The following is a 23,604-nucleotide window of genomic DNA, read 5'->3' on the forward strand; positions in this document are numbered from 1 at the left end:
AGCAAATTGCTTTACAGACACTGAATTATAATCTTCCTAAAGAGCAGCCATTGCAAGACTTGAGTGAGGTATCACTTCCCATGTTCCTCTGGAGCCACAGTTCCAGAAGCTCTGACGTTGCGTCACTGAGAGCTCCAGACTCAAAGGAGTGGCCGAGCGTATGCTCGAAGGTGCCTCTGTCTTAAGATCCAAATTAGAACAAACCCTCAGGATCCTATGACAAGGCAGCTCTCCTCCTAACCGGGCGCTGAGCTCAGAATACATTTTCTGCATCACTTGCCCAGGAGAAAAGCACCTGCCCTGCCTGACAGAGTCCGGGAGAGGGGCCCGGCCCAGAGAACAACTCATCAGCCTCTAACCAGGACCCCCAGTCTCTGGCCTCTGTCCAGCCCACTGGTTCTCAACAGCAGGGTGAAACATGGATCGCTGGGGAGTTAAAATGCAACTTTGGGGGCCCCACCAGAGAGATTCTGACTTGGTATAGGTCTGGGGTGGGACCGGGAATCACCCACCAGCCCCAGGTGATTCTGTTGCACCTGGGACTCCATACTGTGGAACAGCGTGTGTCAGTGGCCACTCTGATATTGTCAGCGGGGCTCACCACCTGCAGCAGACATCCGGCCCTCACTGAAATGATTCACTTGCCCAGTTGACCCACTGTCCTTGGCCACACAGGCAGCCTCCCCACAACCTCTGCCATCTTCTCATTGGTTACCAGGAGGCAAGGGAGCAGGACTGAACTCAGCCTCCCTTCCGGGAAACTGAAAAAGCAGAAGGTGAACACGTTTCTGATGGGCCGGTGCTCTCGGAAGAACAAACGAAAGGTAGTCTCTGACACAGAAATGGCACATATTTACCGGAGTTGGCCTGGGGGATGGGAGCCTCTGTGTCTGACCTCCAGAGCGGAGAGGACTTTTTTTCTGCAACAGTGGAGAGTGAACGTTACTGGTGCCCTCACGTTCCTGTGCCTTAACCTCTGCTTGCTGCCATGAAGTTGGAGAGGGATGTTTCTGGCACCCTGGCATTTTCCTGTAGGAACTCTGCGACAAGTGAGGTCTCCTGTATAGAGATGTCAATGCCCTGGTCCACCCATGGATGAGTTCAGTAGGTTTTTCATGGGCTGGCCTAGAAACCTGCCTATAATGCATGACACAGCTGCTCTGGGAAAGTGCATTCTCAACTCCTCATCTAATTGCAAGCAGACGCGGGGAACAACATTGGCCTATGACTCAGCCCTTGAATGTTTCCAGGGAGGCTGGGGGCAAACTCCAGGCGTGATTCCAAAGGCCTGGCATGAATGCATCAATAGGGACCTCAAGCAGATCTTCTTTGAAGGACCAGGCACCTTTGTCCCACAGGCCGACGGTCAGGCTGTGCCAGGCTCCTGGTGGGCCCTGGGTCAAGGGCCAATGAATGACTAGACTTTGAGGGCTGCCCATGGCTTTGATCTCTCCTGTAGTGGGGTCCTACCTACCAACCAGGAAGCCAAAAGCTTCACTGCAGAGCTGTGGCCCGGAAGACAGAAAAGCCATTTTCTTCACCTACAAGAATGTTACTTTTGTCTTCACCGAGGTGATCCAATGAGCCCTAGGACACTTTACTGGAAGATATTTGCAGATGAAAAGATTCCCAGGTAGAGCCTGCTCTGGGTTATTTTCAACCCTGCCACAGATTCAGTCCAAGCTATGCATGGTTACCCCATAGATGCTGAGTAGAAAGTGACTCTGCTGACCCACCGTCCTCCGTGTTTTTGTGTGTTTGTGACCCAAATAAATTTTTTTAAGAAATTCACTATTTTATTTTATATTTTTAGACAGAGAGAGACAGAGAGCGAGCAGGGGTGGAACAGGGACAGAAAGGGAGAGAAAGAATCCCAAGCAGGCTCTGTCAGCACAGAGTCCGATGAGGGGCTTGACCCTACAAACCTTGAGGTCATGACCTGAGCCAAAATCAAAAGTCAGACGTCGGTGCCTGGGTGGCTCAGTGGATTAAGCTTCTGATTTCGGCTTAGGTCATAATCTCATGGTTCGTGAGTTCGCACCCTGCATCCGGTTCTCTGCGGTCAGCAGAGCCTACTTCAGATTCTCTCTCTCCCTCTCTCTTTGCTCCCCACCTGTGTTTTTCTCTCAGAAATAAATAAACATAAAAACATAAAAAGAGTCAGACACTCGACCGACTGAGTCAGCCATGTGCCCCATGGCCCAAATAATTTTCGAGAGCACTTAATGAGTTATGAGATGCAATGTTTCTTAATCTAATTTGGTTTATACATTGATGCTTATTTGTGTTTGAGGACACATACCAAAAAACCCAACCAACCAAACAAAAAACTGCTTTTTTGTTGTTGTTGGGGGGCAGGACTGGAGCATGAATCAAAAGTATAAGAATTGAGGGCTGTCTAGCTGGCTCAGTCAGTAGAGCATGTGACTCTTGATCTAGAGGTTGCAAGTTTGAGTCCCATGTTGGGCGTAAAGCTTACATCATTGCCAGATGGGAGCAGGTAGGCTATTCCACCCTTAGAGGCAGAAGTTGGTGAATTTGTTCACCTTGCAGGGATGAATTAATAGTTCCACCAAACTATTCTGGAGTGCCCCACCATAATACACAAATAAGCAGAATCTTGAATGAACAATTAGGAACTGTGGCCCCATTAAACTCAACATGTATCTTCAGGAGGCCTGGAACACAGGTTCCTTTTGAAAGTCATAAAATAAAAGGGTTAAAACTACTTGAGACCCACTGTGCAAATGAAGTCTTTTTTGATGTCAGTAACCCCTGGTACAATAGGTTGAAGGTACAGGAAGGGGTCCAGTGGCCCAACCAGCTTGTAACAGGCAGAACCAGGCTCTCAGAGTTCATGGGGCAGACAGCAACTCACAAGGACATCGTCTACTCATCCATCTCTCAGTGCCTGACCCAGGGATCATCCTGTAAACCGTTTCAGATAAAGCGCAAGAGTAGCCAGGACTAAAACTTGACATGGACCTCTGAGGTATGAGGTGCACCTTCTGAACAATTCCCCTCTTCTCAAAGCACCAGCACTGCATTTCAAATAAAGCCATACCTCCCTCCCTCTCTGCTCATTCCTAAGGCAGCCGCAGAAGTGAGCTGTGATTTCCCAATAGTGTCCTGAGCCAAAATGCATGAGGACACATAGGAGCAGATCCAGACTTGCTGGCCCCACAGAGATTACACAAAGCTTGGCCCAAAACATGGAACAATGTGAGCATGTATGAGGTGCTGAACATTCCATCGACGGCCTGCGTGTCAGATGCAATGCTTGCATTCCCACGGGTCTGGCACAAGGCCTGCTTTCTAGGCCTTCAGGTAAACACAGACTCTGCTCCCGAGAAGACACACACTAACAGCCTAATTTGGCTTTGGAGCCTTTTGAGGACAAGACTGCTGTATCTCAAAGCTGTTGCACCTCCTATATCGGGGCTTTTCTGTGTGCAGGAAATTATATACTCTTCCCCCAGGATCACACACATACATACCCATCAGCAGAGCAAGTTGAGGATAAAACACAACTCCCATAAACAGGAACTTTATTAAACTACATGTTACATAAAAGAACATATAAATGAGCCTTTAAATACATTCAGTTCATCTTAAACAAATTTATATAGAAATTTATTTACATTTCTGCATTAGATACTTAAATTATTTTTCAAAGCTTACTACCAATAAAAGGTAATAGAATGATCACCTGCTCACACAGATGCATACACATAGGGTCCACAGGGCTAACTAAAATGCCGCTTCTCAAGGAACTCAGCTTATTAGATTTCAAAGCAACAACACATTCTGAAGGTGCTTTATTTTAAGCAGGCCTTTGACGTTGAGGCCTCTGCTATGGAGGTGCTGGGGGTTGGTTTGGAGAAGCTGGTCCTGGGGCAGGTGGGTCCTTGGTTGATAACAATAGCTCCCTCTGAGCTAAGGGACCTTTAGAAGCCATCACTGAAGCCGTCCCCCGACTTCCGTAGACTGGGAAACAGAGGCTTAGGGAGAGGGAGTGATTTGCCAAAGTCACATAGCATCAGTGACCAAGCAGGGACTGGGACCCTGGTTCCCAGGATCCTACCTGGAGGTCCTGACCCCATCGCTATCCACAAACTTTTGAGCTCTTTCGTCCTTTTCCACCCAACCATGGGCCCTGTGCCTTGAATGTTGTTATCTGCACGGTTAAATATATGATTTCTTAGGCTTTTTGAGATGGTGAAAAACACTATAGGATTCCCATAACCATTTTGTGGGGCCCGTGAAATACGTATTCAAGGCTATTTTTATAAGAGATTTTGCGGTCAGGTGCCTTACTTCTTCAATCGTAAAATTTACCTTTTCAATTTGGCTGACTTAGGGAAGCTCAGTTTCCAATTAATTTGGATGAAAGGCAACATTCTACAGGAGGAAGATTGTAACATCAACCATGTGGATTTGCTGAAATCCATTTACCACTGTTGGATCTACACCAAGGTGTCACTACAATTTCAATAAATGACCAAAAGTGAAAAAGAGTGGGGGGTGACTTTAAAATAACAAGAAAGTTTCCAGAATTGCTTCATTTCCTAATTAGCCTCAAAAGGAAGTAGTGAAATGGGCAGTGAGTAGAAACAGTACACGTTTTCTCCCTTTTGAACAAAGCCTTTTTTTCCCAAAAATTTCCTGATGATATAAATTCTCCTGAAAGTAGTTTCTTTTTTTTTCTTTTTTGTTTTTAGTTTTTTTTTTTGTTTTGTTTTTTGTTTTTGGTTTAAAAAAATTTTGTTTTTTCTCAGGACTTAAAAACCATTGTACCACAAAGAACAGACATCGACATTAAGAAGCATCATCAGTGGCATAAATAACACGCACAGACCCTCCCGGCTTTGTGTTGCATTCGCAAGAGAAGGAAGGGCTGGCTGCAGGCAGAGAGAAAAGGGAGGGACAAGACTGGGAGACAGAAGGGTTTGTTTTTCCCTGTAACTAGAGCGATCCCAGGTCATAGCAGCCTTCACTCAGTTTTATAACAGATACACAAATGGGAAAACACAGAAGGGGCAGGTGTGCTCAGCCAAACAGCCCCTCAATGCCTTTCCATTAAAATATGGCACTTCTAAGTTCCGGAAGATCCAGCATTTCTCCCAGGGGCTGCTCCCCATCTGCAGGGAAGGCGCTGCCCATGGTGCCTGTCCTGAGCACATGGGAGCATCTGATTTCCACGCACCAGTCTCACTTTCCCTCCTGCTCACAAGCAAACCCTCACCCGAAGTCACACACAGAAAGATGAGCAACACAGAGAGCCTTCGAGGAGACGGTGCCAATCACAGAGCACCCAGGGCCTGCAGAGAAGTCCAGTTGCCAGCAATGGACGGTGTGTGGGCAGGTGGAACCCTGAGGCCAGGGAACACAGGAAAATGAAAATGTCTTCATATTAAGGGTTTTGTCTTTTTTCCTAGGAGGCATTTCATTCTGCAAAAGGAACTAAAATATGCAGTTTTTGTAATATTCAAAAATAAGTTTGGAATAGAAAAACTGGCCAAAATTCTTTTACTCCGTACAGAAGAATGTCATCTCAGACATCTATGTTTTTCATGCGGTGTCTGCTTGGGGAGGAGTATGTGAGGTGCCGGCCGTCATGGTGCACATCCAGACGGGGGACTTTACAGCAGGAGGGGTCACAGTGGGTGGCAGTCCACCAGCCTCCCGGACCACACCTTCGGTGACATGAGCGTTAGTGGCTGGCACCAGGGGGTGACTTTATGTGAACAGAGACATCCGGTGCTGGACTGTCACAGGAGTCAGTCCTCACCACCTGAGCCCCCAGCAACGAGAGGACAGACACCTATCACTTCCGTAAGGGATCGAGGATTTTCCCCAGTGTGGTCGGATCTGAGTTTTTCAGTCTGAGGGAGGCCCTTTCCCCAGCTCCTCGGCCCTTTGGAGGCGTCTCTGTGTTGGCACTGGGACCCCCAGCAGACTCCGGACACTTTTTGGGGGCCCGGGCGCTACTGGCCCGCCGCAGGGTGCTGCTGTCCTTGGGGATGGCATCCTCGGGGCTACCCTTCGGCCTCGGCTGACGCTGGGAAACAGTCCGAGTGATGCCAGGAGCCTTGGCCACGGGAGGAGAATCTGTTCTCATGGACCGAGATGAGGACGCAACTGTGTTCCGGGCAAAGCTCGGCACGGGAGGTGGGACACGGGGGACGCTGGGGGGCGGCGGGGCCTTGGGCTCCTCTTCGGGGCTCTCAGAGTTGGAGCGGCAGATCTTATTTTCCTCGGGCTTCTGTCTGGGGACGTTCCTGAGGGGCTTGGCGCTGGGCTTCTTGAACGAGCCCCTGGGCTGCAGGGGGTGCTCCTTCCCGGGCCGGACGCTGCCAGAGCTGCTGCTCCCCCTCGCCAGCTTCGGCTCCTCCAGCACGGTCACAGCCCCTGTAGAGGGCCTCCTGGGCGACACGTCCGAGGTCCCCCGCACGGAGCTCCGGCGCGACCACTGCTGCTGTGCTGGGCTGCTGGGGGTGTCCCCAGGAGGCCGCTTCCAGCCCACCGAGCTGCGGCTTGACCTGGAGATGGGCACGACTTTACGCATGCTCTCGTTCTCGGAGGCTGTCAAGGTCCGCACAGGCTTGGGCGCCGCCCCTTGGCTCCGCCTGGCACTCACTGCCTTGGAGGTCCCTTGGGACGCCTCTCTGAGGGAGCTTCTCTTTGGTGTTGTCGCATCCTTCCCTTTGGCAGGTCTGTCCCTGGGAAGGGCGTCCTTGCAGCTGGGCTCACTCTTCCCGGAGAGGGGAGCAGAAGCCTCCCCGGGGGGGCTGGAAGGAGGGTGAGAGGAGACCTGGCTGCCTGTCTCTCCAGCCCCAGAGGACAGGGAGCCATCCCCACCGCCCCCCTCCCCTGGCTCCGAGCAGTCCAGGGTCAGCGAGCAGTCGGTGGCATCCGAGATGTAGAACAAAGGGCCGGGGTCTTTGCTCTCAGGGTCGCTGCTGCCTACAGATACCAGAGCCTCACCACTAGGTTGGTCGGGGGCAGATCCGTCATCCCCCTGCAGGGCTGGGCTGAGACCCCCTGGGGCACTTGAGCTCACAGGCAGCAGGCCACTGTGGCTGGCAGCGAGGGACTGCATGCTCCCATCCCCCAGAGACACGGGCTCCATGGAGCTGAGGTCATTCAGGGTCAGCCGGGGCACCTCCTCTGGGCCCTTGGGTCCCTGGAGGTCGAACTGAGCCAGTCCTGTCACCAGCTCATGCTCCTTAATCCCCAGAGCCAATGGTGAGAGCGGAGGGGACCGGGCGGGAGCCAGGCCCATGGGCTCGCTGTTCCTCTTTTGGAGGATGCCCACCCCACTGCGCCGAGCTCGAGGGAAGAGGGGCGCAGGGTCCTCGGGTCGGGGGACTGGGAGCTGGCTCTGCCAAGATGAGGGTGGCTCAGGGGCCTCCTCCTGGCTCTGTGAGGCCTGAGGTCTGCGTGCGTGGCTGGGGTCCTGGGCCCTCGGGCCCCCAGGCTCCATCCAGGCCAGTGTGGGCCGGGCTTGCCGGGGGCTGCTCCGGGGCAGGCTGTTAAACTTGCTGGGCTCCTCGGGGCTGCCGGTGGAACTCTCCAGGAAGGTCAGCAGCTCCCGGTCAGCAAAGGCGCCCAGGGAAAGGCGAGAGCGGCGGGCGTTAGGAGGTCGGTAGGAAGGGCTGACGGGCCTGGGCTGCAGGAAGGGGGGCAGGTCCTCTGTGCCCTTCTTGGTCAGCAGCTCCACATCATTCTCACTGCTGCTCCGGCAGAAGCCCCCGAGCTCCCCAGCTGCCCAGGAGCGACGCTTCTGCTCCCGCTCCTTCAGCCGCTGCAGCTGTCTCAGCTCCTGCACCGCCCGGTCCTGGTTGTCCTGAACGAGGGGTGGAGAGAAGCCCCAAGACGCATGAGACGTGTGGAACGTGTGTGCAACTCCAGAGCCACCTGCCCTAAGACTCCAGTGAGATATACACGCAGGGAGGAGAGCCCAGCGTAAGCTTCACCAAGAGAGATACTGGTGTTTGCACCTGTGTGGGTGTGGACAGGGCTAGTTCTCCCAAAGCTGCGTGGGGCTGGCCCCACCAATCTAAGCTTATCGTCCCTGGGCCCAACTTGCAGCTTTCCAGTCAAGGCACTGTCCTCTAAATGTAGGCTGTGATTCCACACATGCCTGCCACCTCATTTCCAAGGGAACCCAACTTGGCTTCTAAGCAGGGCAAGATGGAAAGGACTTCCAGGGAAGGGGGAGTTAAGCGATGGCGGAGAGGAAAAAAAGGAGTCAGAGATCAAACCTCCCTGGGGCATCTGTGTTGACTGCATCTACACACACACGAGCAGCACATTCTACTTAACGCTTTGGATGCATAAATGTATACGCTAGATATTAAGAGATGCCTTTCAAATCTCTGTTCCCTGAATGCTCTTCAGTAAAGAACACCAGAGAGGTCATGTTGGCTCTGTCCCTCATGCTCCACCCCCTTCCACAATCAGAGAAGATGATTTGCTTTATAAATCCTTCGATTACCCTTCACCCAGCTCCAAGTACCCAGGCCTCACCCCAGCAAAACTGAACCAGAACAAATGCATATGCTAAAGCACATTTTACCACCTGGCTGTGCACTTTAAATATATTTGTATCACCTAAATACATCTGAATCGTTGCAGCCCGGTCCTCTCCGCTCTTGCCATTGGCTCTGGGGATTAAGGAGCATGAGCTGGTGACAGGACTGGCTCAGTTCGACCTCCAGGGACCCAAGGGCCCAGAGGAGGTGCCCTGGCTGACCCTGGATGGCCTCAGCTCTGTGGAGCCTGTGTCTCTGGGGAATGGGAGCATGCACTCCCTCGGTGCCAAGTCCCTCGGATCTCACAAGCCACGCCTGTTATCGGTAGTACTTTTTACTTGAAGATCAATTTCCTCAAATGGTGGACTTCCCCTCCAAGTTTCCTCGAAACTCTGGCTCTGGCTGGGGAGGCATGGCCCTTCCTGCAGCTCTGGTCCAGCCTCTCCAGTGTCCCAGGTCCCCCAGGCCCTCTCCCCCAAAGCTGCCTGCGGTGGGAGTGGGGCCAGGTCCTGGCGCTCAGAACAGCTGGGCGGAGAGAATCGCACAGGTGGCCTCTTGGGCCTGCAGAATTCTGACAGGGAGTGAGGGCCTCAGAAAGAGCCAATTTGGCCTCTACCACCCACCACCGCCCCCCTCTGCTGAGCTCACTGCTTGGACAAGGGAGAGGAAACGTGGCCACAGGCTCAGCCTCCTTCTCTTAGCTGGAGAGAGGAAGGAGGGGTTGAGGACTCAAGTCACTCTGGCCTACTCAGGACTGGAGGGAAATGTGACCAGTCCCGCAAAGGAATTCAGCTATGGACAAACCTGCATTTAAATACGGGGGAGGGATAACGCGCACAAGTATTTGGTTCCTCACCACCACCTGAAGTAAAGGGATGTCGTTTTGTCTTTAACGGACAGATGCGAAGCTGTATTTGCAAAGCCAAGGAACCCAGAGTTTTCTGGCTCCTACACTGAACCCAGAGATGACTGGAATTGGAGGCTAAAGGGCAAGAAACGCGGCGGTATTGCTCAGACGGCAGCAGACCCCTAAGCACTTGAGGATTTCTAAGCCTGCTCTGGCTGAGGAAGACACGGTTTCTGCGGTGCCCACTGCCTGGCAATAGCCGTGGTGCCCGAAACAGGTGAGAGAACACCTTCCAATCATCCCACCGCAACAAAGGGGAAATTCTCTCCTGGGGAGGTGGGGGAGGGAGACACTCAGGATCTTCAAAGAAACTTGTTAATATCACGGCTGCCATCATAGATGAACTTTACTAACATAACGCTTTCAGGGCATCAAAGCAGGTGTTGGTGTGAGCAGCACCGTAGCGGAGGAAGCCAACGCTGGGCTCCCGGCGACCGGGAGGTGCTCGGGGCCAGGATGGCACAGATACTTCCCGGTAACCCCAACTGAGAGCGTGGCAATGCTGCCTGGGCCAGACTTCCCTGAAAGCGTGGAAATGCTGACCCATCTTTCTGCCAGGGACAGAGGGCTGGGTGCGGAAAGCGAAAAACAAAAATCCAAACAACTCAGAAAACAGGGAGATGCCATCGGCCATACCTTAACCGCTTTGTTGAATTTGACACAAAAATCTCTAAAGATCTGAAGGCACTCGTCCAGTTTCATGGTTTCTTTGTCTTCACAGAAAAAGTCTATAAGGGTGTGGGCCTCGTCCTGGAGCTCTTGCTTCCAGCGCTCCAGTTCTGTCAGCTTTTCCACAGCAAACTGCGGGAAAACAAACAAGCACACGCTCAAGTCAACAGCAGTGAGGAGACTCTCTGTGCGCCGTCTAGTGCCCGGGGAAGCCGTGCTCCTGGGCTCCATTTCAAGTCGAGAAGGGAAGGTGGATTGCAAACCCAATGCACTCAGAGCCAAAAGGAAAATAATTCAACCCAAACAAAGCCCTGGGGAAGCAAGGTGAACTCCTGTGTAAAGGCCTGGAAGCAACAAATGAGCCTAAAGAGCTTTAATCTACAGAATGCCTCTGACAAAATGGTGGCCTTTAAGGCTACTGAAAAATGACATAGGTGTAACGTTGGTTTTATTAAGGAAAACTCATTCTGTATCTGTTCTTCCTTCTAAGTGAGTCTTGGGGCACCCAGGTGGCTCAGATGGTTGAGTGTCGTTGGACTTTGGCTCAGGTCATCATCTCATTGTTTGTGAGTTCGAGACCCACCACTGGGCTCGCTGTTGTCAGCACAGAGCCCACCTCGGATCCTCTGTCCCCTTTCTCTCTCTCTCTCTCAAAAATACATAAACATTAAAAAAAAAAAAAAGGTCTGATATTGGCCAAGGGTTCACTTCAGGATGCCAAAAGTAACTCGTACTGATGAGTTATCCTGTGGAGGAGGAGTTTAAGCCTCACCTCAAGTGGCCTGTATCAGGGTCAGTGTCATCCCATAGGACTGGAAGCCCCTGTGCCTAGACAAATGCCCCAGCCAAGACTTCCTAACCATGGTGCTTATCCAAGTCAGCTCAGAAGCTGTGTCGACAGTACATGCTCATACCCCACCCATGCGATTCAGTACGTCTGAGGTGTAACTGCCACTGGTGTTTTATTAAAACTGCAGGAGACCCCGATGAGCCCCCATGGACAGGAATTACTGCCCTACACAAATCCATCCTCTTCACTCCTTCACCTCCTCCTCATTCTTCCAGGACAAAGTCTCCAGTGCCCCTATAGATTCAGGTGCCGAACACAACAAAGAAACAGAAACGAAAGAGGTTTGCTCTCCTCCAGTGAGCTCTCAGCCCTTTCAGGATGGGGACCTATCAGGCGCACGAGCACACTTCCCTGACACGTTGGGGACACTTCATGTTGAGCTGAAATGAGGAAGCAGCAGGTTAGAGGAGCCACAGCCGCATGGGGACCAAATTGCTTGGGATCACACTCAAGTCAACCTTCTTTTTCACCAGGGAGCAAGGCTTACGTGAAGAAGGAATGCGTGAAGTACGTGACTTTGTAAATCACACAGATCTCGTTCTTAAAAAGGCTTCTATTTGAGACACTTCCTTTGAGTGGAAGGACCGGCCTAGGAAATGTGAAGCGATGGACTGCCCACCCTCATGGAGTGGGATCGCTGCTGAAACATGCTTGGAGAAGGAAGAGAAGTTCTGAGGAGACACGTCACCTCTCACCCACTCCCACACACTCTCCCCCATAAGAGTCCTTTCCTTACACCAAACACACTCAAGAGGTAGCAGGAAACCAAAACTATTCAGGAAACCAGATACCAGAGAAAGTAACCATCTGAGTCAGTAGCCCGAGGCAGTGTGCGCATTCGTGCTGCATTATTCTTTATGGAGAGAAGGGTATTCATGAAAAGATAAATCTTGGCCTGTCATTCTTCCACAGGGGGAAAGGTGGATTCCAGCCAAGAAAAACTCAACAGCAGAAAAATAGGACTCTTGACAAGAATCTATCTACATGGGATAGACTAGCTTAGCTCCTCCTCCCATGTCTCATCACTAGATCCTGTGGGGATCGAGAGAAAACCAGGAAGGAAAAACTTAACATGCACTGTGGTCACCCTTAGGACTTGGGAAAGTGAAACATTCCGAATATGGGTGTGAAAAATCACCCGGCTCAGTCTTTTGCCAAGACTTAATTTTTGCCGTCAGGACCACAAATGGCCGTCCAGAGCCACTGGCCAAGTATACACTGGCCAAGTATAATGGACAAGGTATCAGTAGCCATGCCAGGAGACTCCACTTTCCGTGTCTCACTTGTTTGCTCCAGACTAAAGTTCCAAACCAATGTATTCGTTATTTCTTGCCCAGAGGGTCAAAATACTGAAAGAGATTTGCAAGACTGTGTTCTTGTCTTTTCTCTGCTCAAAAAACTTCAATGTTTCCCCATGGCTAAGAGCACAAAGTCCAATGTTTTCCCTTCATGGCCTGACCCTACCTTACCTTATAAAATTAATACCTGCCCCCCCCCATGCCATTTAAAAAGAAATTGAATATAAAAAAGAAAAATAGCTGTATGAGAACATTTTATTTACAAAGATAAAAATGATTACGAGAAAGAAGCATTTGGAGACAAACAAGGTTGCCTTTAAAGAGCAGCCTAGGGGCACGGCTAAGACAGAGCTGCTTTTCATCATAAACCTTTCTGTGCTGCTATGTAGCATAAAATATTAATATTTAATGTAAGATCCAGGGAATGAGAGATCCAGGATTCTCATCTCACTGTGGGATGGGCCTTCCCCCGCCCCCCCCCCCCTGTATTTCTGGATTTCTCTCATTTGTCTGCATGTGCTTACTGCTAAGAGCTTTCCTACCTGTTAGACCGTAATTTTTTTTTAATGTATGTTTATTTTTGAGAGAGAGAGAGAGAGTGAGTGGGGGAGGGGCAGAGAGAAAGAGGGAGACACAGAATCCGAAGCAGGCTCCAGGCTCCGAGCTGTCAGCACAGAGCCTGACGCGGGGCTCGAATCCCTAGACTGTGAGATCATGACCTGAGCCGAAGTTGGACGCTTAACCAACTGAGTCACCCAGGTACCCCAGCTTTCCTACCTGTTAGGTATTTTATGGTGGTGTTTGCATTGTGGAGAAAAATCTGTGCACTTTAAACAGAGTATTTGTTTGGTTATATCTGAAAGAAAATACGTATTTAGTCACAACAATAAACGTGCAGCAGAACCAAACAAAGTGTTCGCTGATGGGAGCTGCAACTTCCAATATTTGATGCAGCTTAATTCCCAGGAAACGAGTGAAAGCTGAGGTTGGCAGGACCTTCGGAGCACGCCGTTCCCGGCACCAAGGGTGGCCGTGCCGCACATGTGCCGCCTCGAAAGGCGCAAAGCACGGATACTGACGGTAGCATACCACTTCCCTGGAGACCAAAAGCATGCAAAGCTGCCCCTTTTTTTTAAATAAGGAAGATACGAGAAGTATGTCAGACTATGTGATTAGTGAGTCACAGTGAGCTGTCACAAACACGTCCACTCGGCTGTTTTTTGTTGATGTTATTCAGAGCAGCTCCCGACACACCCTGTGCGGCTGATGTGTTTGGGGTGTTGATAATCACGGCTATCGTGTGTGCTCCCGCTCTCATTATAAAAACATGCCAAAACCTGGCTTGTTTCTTGAATAAAAACAAGTGAAGGAACAACAGCCCAAGTTCTCAGGTGTCTATGATTTCCGTGGAACTCCCTTCTGTTGTCCAAAAGTTGGATTAGGAGGCAAGAACTCGTACGCTGCGGTTTCGAAGCAAAACCTGAGTTGCCACGCATATGCCGTCAAGGGTCAGCACCACATGCCGATACCAGTTGGCTACAGCGCGGGGCAATGATGGACGGGGAGCAGGGGTAAAGGGAGGCCAGCCCTACACAAACACCTTACGTGCAGACCTCATTCGACAACGCCTGCCAGAAAACCAATGCGGCAAGGAATGGGCATTGAAATACAAAGTTCCTTCTACTGAGCTGGGGAAAAAATATATGAACCGGAACCCGCTGCTTCCACAAACGCGTGCAGATTTAACCAGCCCTGCCGGGTGCCTGGAGCCAAAGCGAGAGACGGACTCAAATCACCCACAAACCTGAAGGAAATCTTCCACCTGCTGACAAAGTTCACCATCCCGCTGAATGTTTTCCCTCAGAGATCTCGTCCTGATAAAGAGCGAGCGCAGTTCTGCCTCCGTGTTATCCAAAGATAATCTGAAAGAAGAAAGGGGAGAGAGTGGGCAGTTGGCACAGGGAAGCCATGTGCCACGCAGGCACGTCAAACGAGACTGGCCGTTGGTCAAACCTAGAAACAGAAGGGCAGAATTACCGCGATGACATTTACCACCCCTGTACTTAGACTCGGATACTTAGACTTTCCTCTGGAACCAATGCAAAAGCTCTAACTCACGGAAAGCAAGGCAGTGTAGACATTAAGGGCAATAAGGAGATACTAAGCAGACTTCACGCGGCCACGGACAGCCAGAGTAAGCACTCGGTATTTCAGAGAGAACTAACCATGCAGCTAACAATTCTGCAAAGAAATGACAGAACTGATCACAAGGCCTTTGTTACATACGTCACATCAAGATTGGTAGTGCACGGAGTGATATTTCTGTCACCAGGTAAAGCGAATAGGTGATACCTAAAACCCAGTGCAATTCACTTAGCAAATTCATAAACTAGAATGCTTTCCTGCTTCTATCGCAAATTCTAACTTTTCGTCGCGCAATCACATTTTCCACCTTCACTGGTCGTCAGCATCCATTTATGATCTGTCTGTACTTCACCAGGATACCTCATCTTCTATTTCAAAGCCACAAACTTTACTGACTAGGTTTTTTTCTAAGACAGCATCTAGCTAAACTTTCCCATCTAACCAGAAATGTCAGAACAAAAATGTAATGATTATTTGTATGTACACCTCTTAGTAACATTTCTATACTAGTCAGAGGAAAAAATATTCTCACACAAGTTTCTTTCAGAAATTCAAAACCGAAACAGTTTATATCTTTTAAGATGCTCGTTCTTTGGGGGAATAATCTGAAAATCTATAAACATGAACTATTCACAACTTTGGACCAAAAATTTCCCTTTGGGAAAGACATGTAATCTGTGGTTAGATGTTCACAGTTAATAATACTGAGCCACTGGCCAATGACAGGGCTTAGCTTGAAAAGCTGCGGCTTGTGTATTTATGCATATGGTTCATGGCTCCCCTAACTAGAAACAGTCACACAGATAACAAGCAGGTAACACGAAGGGTGCCGGAGCCAGCTTGCAAGAGGCCACTGTGGGTGTTGGCATCCCCTCCCACCTCCTCAATCAGTAAGGCCACACGGGTAGCTTGAAATCTGCCACCGTAGCAGTATTTACACTATGGAAATCAGCAGGTGCTACAAATTAGGGCTTCTTTCTGGGAAAGCTGGTTATTGAACATTTACCACTGGATACATACATATGTGCTGTAAATTTAAAAACACGGAACTCTGGGGATCCTGGGTGGCTCAGCTGGCTGAGGGTCCGACTCTTGATTTTGGGTCAGGTTGTGATCTCACAGTTCATGAGTTCGAGCCCCACATCAGGCTCTGCACTGACATGACAATGCGGAGCCTGCCTGGGATTCCCTCTCTCCCCCTCTCTCCCCCCCTCCCGTGCTCTCTCTCAAAATAAATAAACTTATAAAAAATAAAAACACGGAACTCAACATAGTACTTATACACAGATTATAGCTACATTAAAGCACACATTTACACTGGGATAAGAAGCAAATTAAAGTGATGTAAACACAGCTTTATGTTCGGTAGCTACTTTCTCTGTTGAGTGACGAATTTAAATACAATCCTTTCACAACCCTTGGTATGGTTCCAACTTCTTCTAATGCAATAGAAAATCAATGTACCATGTTAGATTCTACAGGGAAACGGCCCTGGACGTTTGACTGATATATGCCAACACCCGAGGTAATAGGCTGTGTTGTTTGAGCTCTACCTGTTGGGTGTGGAGGGATTTGAAGTTCTCAAGCCATACTGTTTTTACACTGATGATATTCATTAGGAAAGACTGAAATGGGGTTTTTAGCTTAAAAATAAAAGATTAAGTTTTCAAAACCCCCAATTTCCAAAGATGCACACACACCTCTGTAAGCAAATAAAAGGAAGTTCTGAAAATTCAACAAGACAAAACTTTTTAAAGTTATAATACCTTCACCAGTTTTCATTAAAAAATAGCTTCAAAAAATGTGAATCTTACAATTCACTTTCAGTCTTCCTTGCTTACCTAGCAGCCTCCTGAACGTGATGCAATTTTTCAGAAAAGTTTAGAAGAATGGCATCTTTCTTTTGGGCTTCCTAGAATAAAAACAGAATTTTCTCTCACTGTATGTATAAAACTGGAAGGAAACAATTTTCCCAAGGCTTAAAGGAACCTTAAAGTTCTTGTTTTTATGCTTGGTATATTCAAAGCAATTCACTGAAACATGAACTCTGATATTCTTAACAAGATTTACCAGAACTCCCCTACTCTCAAGATATATGTAACTTCCCAGAGCAACCGATCCTGACGTGAAATACAATTCATGTGCATGCAGAGTCAATGGAAGTGGGTGGTAGCTTAGCAGGGCCCATTGTTTCTAAGAGAATCCAATAAATCCTGCTTAAATATCACCCATACCTATGAGTGTGCCTGTATATGACCAAGATACCTTCAGCTGTTAAACCAGTTTGCAAAATGACTTTAATCAGAAGGTGCACAAGCCATGGAGGTATTTGCATTCTTCATCTGTTCAGAGGATACAAGGAAGGTAGGTATGAAGGAAGCAATCACCAACTCCGGAAACATCCCCACATGGGTAGGGACCAAGTTACAGAGAGCACCTGGATACGTGGATCTAAAAGGACTGCCAGGGGAGCACCGGGTGGCTCATTTGGTTAAGCGTCTGACTCTTCATTTTGGCCTAGGTCAGGATCTTACAGTTCGTGAGACCGAGCCCCATGCTGGGCTCTGAGCTGACAGCACAGAGCCTGCTTGGAATTCTCTCCCTCTCTTTGCCCCTCCCCCCACTCACATGCTTTTCTCTCAAAAAAACAAAACCAAAACCAAAACCAAACCAAAACAACAACAAAAACCTTTTAAATAAATAAATAAAAGAACTGCCAGAAGGCTACCTTCAAGGCACATAGGGTAAGGAAGACATTTTCTGGTTTTAATGCCGTGAAAATTAACTTTTAAATTAGCCCTGAGTTCAACATGTCCTTTGTCTTCTGAAGAATGTCATAATAATTGTGTGTATTATTTACGGAGCACTTACTCTGTGCCAAACACGAGTCTGGCACTTTATGGAATGATCCCCTTCAACCCTGTTGGTTACCTGTTTTGCAGTATCACTAGCCCCATGATTAGATGGAGAAATTGAAGGTCTTAATGTTTCAGTAACTTGTCTGAGGAAGTACAGCTAATAGAGGACAAGTCAAATTCCATCCTGTTCTGAAGCTCACACTAGAAACAAGCCCAGCTTCCTCCCCAGCTTAAACCTACATCTGTGTGATTGCTGTCAAAACAACAAAGGTGATCTAGTGAAGGAAAAACAAATCGATGTAATTCGTAATTTGAGATAATTTAACAACAAAGAGGCAACTGTCTTTGGCTGACTTTCCACTTTGTAATTGGTTGTTTCGGTATCACAAAGACCCAGTCAGAAATGGAGGTGATGGACAAGGGGAAGATACCAAACCCTGTGCTCGTGGCAAGGAGAGCTAACCTATAGTTCACAGAGGGACACCGGTGGAGGTGATCTTTTTCATTGCTCTGACCCCTTCACTCTACACTTACAGATCTAGTCAACCCAACAGTGGGAATGTCTCACACCCAGGCCTCTGCTCTCCATCCGCGTGGCTAGGACTCTGATTCTCAGCTCTTGCCAAGCGATCAGAGCCAACTTCTGCCAAGAGGTGCCCTATTTCTAGTTCTCTCTCCACTGCAGCCCATTCTCCATATTGCCTTATTTTCCTAAAAACAAAGCCAACCTGCTCATGCCATTATGCCGTGCATGAACTTCTGTTGGCTCCAAAACGCTACAGCATGAATCCAAATTCCCCAGCATTTAGGATGTGAAGCCTTCATGATCAGCTTTTGCCAACCCTGTCCCCTGCCTCCCCCACCCCCTCCTCTTTCCTACTGTCCTACAACCCTAGGCACAGTTCAGCTCAGGAATCTGCAGAGTGCTTCTGCAAACAGAACCTTCTTAGAACCCACCACACCCTTTCCTATTTCCGTGTGATGCCCCCTTACACCTGGGAAAAACCTCCCCACCTCCGGGGACGATTCACACTCATTCTCTCTCTGAAGTCACCATTTCCACATACCTGTGCAACAAAGTGCAGAAGATTCATCCCAGGCTTGTTTGCTTTTGTGTCTGCCAATTTGAGCAAAGAAGACAGTTTAAATCCTACTGCATTGCCAGCATACCCTCCCTAAAGAAGACAAATCAAAAGAAAAAATATATACATATACCTCTGCACAGACAAATAAAGTGAGAAACGCAACATTTTAATGCTTTTGAATTTTACTTACTGCATTCATGATGTTCCCCGCCTGCAGCACCAAGTGTAATATTGAATGTAGCTCCTCACACAGCATCAGCTCTGTCAAAAAAGAACACACCACAGTCCCTTCAGCTTAAATGCACACGACAGCGACCACATCCAAGTTCAGGAGAATCTGAAGCAAACTCTGACCCTACACTGCATGCAAAAACTGGAGGAAACAAATAAAGCAGCACATGCTGTGGTAGATCTAATGCACCATTTGCTGCCGGTAATCCACGTCCTAGTGTTTACCTGGGAATCGAATAGGTATGATAGTTAAGTTTCACAAAATACTTCCATAATGAAAAGTTTCAAGTAGTGGAAAATGCAAAGGCCTTATGAAAAGCAGCATACTGTTACAGGAATAACCTTTTTCTCAGCAATTGTTTATTTTTTCCCTTTATATCCATTAGCCTTTGAGACTACATTTATAGAACCTGCAAACAGAGAGCAACATTCTGCTTAGTCGAGGAGCTACAAGGAGATAAAAAATAAACAGGTTGGGATGGCATGTAAATAACTTGCAAAGCACTAACCCTCAGGGGCCAAGCACCCAGAGAATCTGTTTATTTTATTCAAAACTATACATTTCATTTGGATTGGCTTAAAGGTTAAAAAGGAGCTTCTCACTGTAATATGTTTTTAAATTAGCTCTTTATTTTTATTTATTTATTTTTTTAATGTTCATTTTAGAGAGAGGGGGGGAAAGTGAGCAGGGGAGGGGCAGAGAGAGGGGGCAGAAAATCTGAAATGGGCTTCAAGGTGTCAGCACAGAGCCCAGTGTAGGGCTCGAACCCTTGAACCATGAGATCATGACCTGGGCCAAAGTCAGACACTTAACCGACTGAGCCACTCAAGTGCCCATTTAAATTAGTTCTTTAACAAACACAGAGGCTTTTGTACACACATCTGTGCAAATAAACAGTATTAAAAATTGTTAATGTATTTAAGAAGCTAAAAAAAAGCTTATTAAAATTACACGATATATAGAAAATAAAATGTCACCTATGATTTTTTTAAGTTCATGTTCTCCAATAAGTGTGGTATTACTTACAAAAACTTACATTTGGACCATTGCCTGTATTATGTTATCTAAGAAGGCCAGTATTTCAAGGTTAACCAGATAAGAAACGTTTCCACCGTGCCCACAAATTTGCCTTGCTCATTATGAAAACTATTCCTCCAACTCGATTTGAAGAGGAAGAACAACTCTTCCAACATTGCTGCGATAGCCTTGGTGTACAGGAAAAGATTAAAAAAAAATTTTTTTTAATGTTTATTTATTTTTGAAGGAGAGAGAGAGAGAGGCAGAGTGCAAGTGGGGGAGGGGCAAAGAGAGAGGGAAACACAGAGTATGATATGTGCTCCAGGCTCTGATCTGTCAGCACAGAGTCCAAAGCAGGGCTCAAACCCACGAACGGCAAAGATCATGACCTGCACCGAGTTGGATGCTTAACTGACTGAGCTACCCCAGGCGCCTCCAGGAAAAAATTCTAAAAGGCCTCTCTACCGAAAGAAGAAAAATCGTCCTTAATTCTTAGCCTCCTCTCTAAAATGAATACGATGGACTGAAGAGAAACATTTTATCTCAACACAGACCAGAGCAACTAAACAGGAAAATCAAATAAGAATCAACAGTTCTACTCTAAACTGATAACTAGAAATCTAGAAAACAACCAAGAGGAAATCAGGCTGGCCCTGAAAACCCTGGAACATGTGAGGGGTAGGGAGCATCAGGGATTCCGCCTTGGAGATGAGGAGTGCCCACACACATGCGAGGCCTGCCTGCTCAGCGCCAGAAATGCCAGAAGGTCAAACCTCATCACTGTGGAGTGAGACAGCAGAGCAACTCTCAGGAGTCTATCCAAGCTGCGTAAGCAAGCTATTCAAAGAAACAGACATAACCCATTGGCTGCTCTCAAATGTAAATAGCCCACCAGGTGTTAGAGTCTTGAGGGGAAGCAGGTGGGAGAGGAAACAGGGGGCAGAACTATCAGGAACCTGCAGAAGAGTCATGCTGGAGATGCCCAGGAGGAGTCAGGAGGCCAGGAGGTATGCTTCCGGCAAAGCAGGTCCTGGACACCAGGGGCCAGAGGGTGGGAGGAAAAATGCAGCTGGCCTAGGCGCCCAGGCTTTGAGCAGGAGCCAGCACCCACATGCAGACACTACACACTGCGTAGTCACAGAGAGCTGACCTGGGAGAGGAACAGGAGCAAGCTGCAAGCAGCAAGGCTTACTCTGAAGCTTGGGATGAAAGAAACCTTCTTCTACAGGAGGATAATATGCTCACTGATGGATTAATTGGCTAATTGACTAATTAATCAATTAATCACTTAGGGAGGAAAGTAAATGGAAATAAACTTTAATTGTCATCCCAGGTAATATCTCATTTCCCTTTTTGGAGTGTAGCAGATCTAGGCGCTTGCACTTCTAATTTCAATTGAATAGTTTTTATTTATTTTTTTTTAATTTTTATTTATTTATTTTTTACCGTTTTATTTATTTTTGAGACAGAGAGAGACAGAGCATGAACGGGGGAGGGGCAGAGAGAGAGGGAGACACAGAATCGGAAGCAGGCTCCAGGCTCTGAGCCATCAGCCCAGAGCCCGACGCGGGGCTCGAACTCACGGACCGTGAGATCGTGACCTGAGCTGAAGTCGGACGCTTAACCGACTGAGCCACCCAGGCGCCCCAGCAATTGAATAGTTTTTAAAAATAAGCTTATACCGGGGCTCCTGGGTGGGTCAGTTGGTTAAGCGTCTGACTTCCACTCAGGTCACGATCCCGCACTTCATGGGTTTGAGCCCTGTGTCAGTCTCTGTGCTGACAGCTCAGAGCCTGGAGCCTGCTTCAGATTCTGTGACTCCCTCTCTCTCTGCCTCCCCTCTCCGCCCTACCCCGCTTGCACTCTGTCTCCCAAAAAGAAATAAACATTAAAAAAAATTTTTTAAGAATTATTTAAAAAAAAAAAAAAGCTAATACCAAGCTGGTACAGCCACTGTGGGAAACAGTACGAGGTTCCTCAAAAACTCAAAAACAGAATTACCATATGATCTGGTAATTCCACTACTGGGTATTTACCCCAAATATATGGAAACACTAATTCAAAGGGATACATGTACCCCTATGTTTATAGCAGCATTATTTACCATAGCCAAGATATGCAAGCAACCCAAGTGTCCACTGACTGATGAATGGATAAAGAAAACATCGTGTATATACATATATACAATGGAACATTAGTCAACTATAAAAAACAATGAAATCTTGTCATTGGCAACAATATGCATGGATCTAGAGGATATAATGCTAAGTGAAATAAGTCAGAGAAAGACAAATACCACATGATTTCACTCGTATGTGGAATGGAAGAAACAAAAACAGAGAAAAAGAGACAAACAAGAAAACAGACTTAATTATAGAGAACAAACTGGTGTTTACCAGAGGGGAGGTAGGTGGGGGGATGGGAGGAAGAGGTGATAGGGATTACGGAGTGCACTTGTCATGATGAACACCGAGTGATGTATAGAATTGTTGAACACTACATTGCACACCTGAAACTAAGATAATACTGTACATTAAGCACACTGGACTTAAAAAAGAAAATGAATTTGTAAAAATTAAGAGAAGAATGCTTACTAAAAAGAATAAATATTTGGGGTGCCTGGGTGGCTCAATCGGTTAAGCATCCGACTTCAGCTCAGGTCATGATCTCACGGTTCGTGAGTTCGAGCCCTGCATTGGACTCTGTGCTGGCAGCTCAGAGCCTGGAGCCTGCTTCGATTCTGTCTCCCTCTATCTCTGCCCCTCCCCCACTTGCACTCTGTCCTCCTCAGTCTCGCAAAAACGAGTAAGAAAAGAATAAGTATTAAAATAAAATAAGCTGCTACCAAAATTAATAAAAACAAATTACACGAAGCATCACGTATTCACTTACCTTTTGTAGCAGTTCTTAGAATTGTTATGTCTGTGTATAGAGAAGAACAAGAAGGTAAAAATTCCTTCTTTAGCACCATGGCTTCAATCCGAAGTGAATAGCTGAAAAATAAAAAGTAAGACTGTAGAATCTTATGTCATTAATTTTAAAACCTTACTCTGAAAAGAAGAGTGAGGGATTATCCTTACTTTGGCACCTGAATCAAGTAGTGCAGAAAGGAATCTGCCAGCGACAGCTTGGACACATCTCCACTAAATGTTTTTAATTTCTTTATCTAAAAGACAAATGGAAAAGAAGGCAGACAAAAAAATAACTTATGATTAAAAGGTAACATTATTTTAAATTTCATCTTAAAATTCCTTTCAGAAAATGAGACGTCAGTGCTCAATTCAAATCAAAAATGTAGGCCCAAGAAAAGACAGAAAAGGAAATCACCACATCTACTATGTTGTTTTTTGAAAGAAGATAAACCAAGCAAATCAGAAAGAGAAGAGTTGTGTCACGTTTGTGGGTATAAACAATCCCAATCAAACCACAGAACCGGAGCCACGGGAATCCTCAGGGAGGTTACTAAAGGGTCAGATCTAAGGATGAAAATTTTCTGTAAAGTTATAATCTGGAAGGGAGATCACTGGGAGAAGACAGGAAAGACTGGGTTATCATTATAACATGGTCCCCTAAGTTTTTAATGAAAAAATCTTAATATTTTGGGTATTCTGGATATAAAATATTCTGACTGGGTAAGTGCTAACCGATCTTGCTGTGGCCCAAGTCCCCCTCCACAAGAATAACTTTATAGGAAGGGGATACTGTGTGCTGAGGCTACTACACGCTGGCTCTCCAGAAGGAAGGTAAAAAGGAAAATGGCTTAAGCAGCTGAGGTCAAGGTCAAGACTTCCCCCTATGAAAAAAATCAAGTAATAAAACAATATATACAGTCAGATCCCATTTCTTTACATTTTTTAAAAAGCGTCCACTATGCCCCCCCACCCTCCATGTACACACCTTATACACAGGCAAAAGACTAAAAAGGGCCACTTACACAGGTGATAGGATTAAGGCGACTATTGTTTTCTTCTGCTGCTCATTTTTATTTTCTCACGTCTACAATGAA

The 23,604-nt window shown here is 47.3% G+C and overlaps 1 protein-coding gene across 3 annotated transcripts in view; it reads right to left on the reverse strand.

The window, feature by feature from the left end:
- Window positions 1–3,531: 3,531 nt before the first annotated feature.
- The window catches only part of FHDC1 (FH2 domain containing 1), a 42,848-nt gene continuing 22,775 nt past the window's right edge, over window positions 3,532–23,604 (reverse strand). For all 3 annotated transcript variants that reach the window (XM_043567293.1, XM_043567285.1, XM_043567276.1), the window contains exons 5-12: window positions 22,679–22,764; window positions 22,491–22,591; window positions 18,540–18,610; window positions 18,332–18,439; window positions 16,248–16,318; window positions 14,066–14,183; window positions 10,081–10,245; window positions 3,532–7,849 (exon numbers count right to left, since the gene is read on the reverse strand). In XM_043567293.1, coding sequence (XP_043423228.1) covers window positions 5,828–7,849; window positions 10,081–10,245; window positions 14,066–14,183; window positions 16,248–16,318; window positions 18,332–18,439; window positions 18,540–18,610; window positions 22,491–22,591; window positions 22,679–22,764 — 2,742 coding nt within the window. In that variant the 3' untranslated portion in view covers window positions 3,532–5,827. The remainder of the gene's footprint in view (window positions 7,850–10,080; window positions 10,246–14,065; window positions 14,184–16,247; window positions 16,319–18,331; window positions 18,440–18,539; window positions 18,611–22,490; window positions 22,592–22,678; window positions 22,765–23,604) is intronic.

Source organism: Prionailurus bengalensis, chromosome B1 (assembly GCF_016509475.1).
Source record: "Prionailurus bengalensis isolate Pbe53 chromosome B1, Fcat_Pben_1.1_paternal_pri, whole genome shotgun sequence".
Taxonomy (NCBI): domain Eukaryota; kingdom Metazoa; phylum Chordata; class Mammalia; order Carnivora; family Felidae; genus Prionailurus; species Prionailurus bengalensis.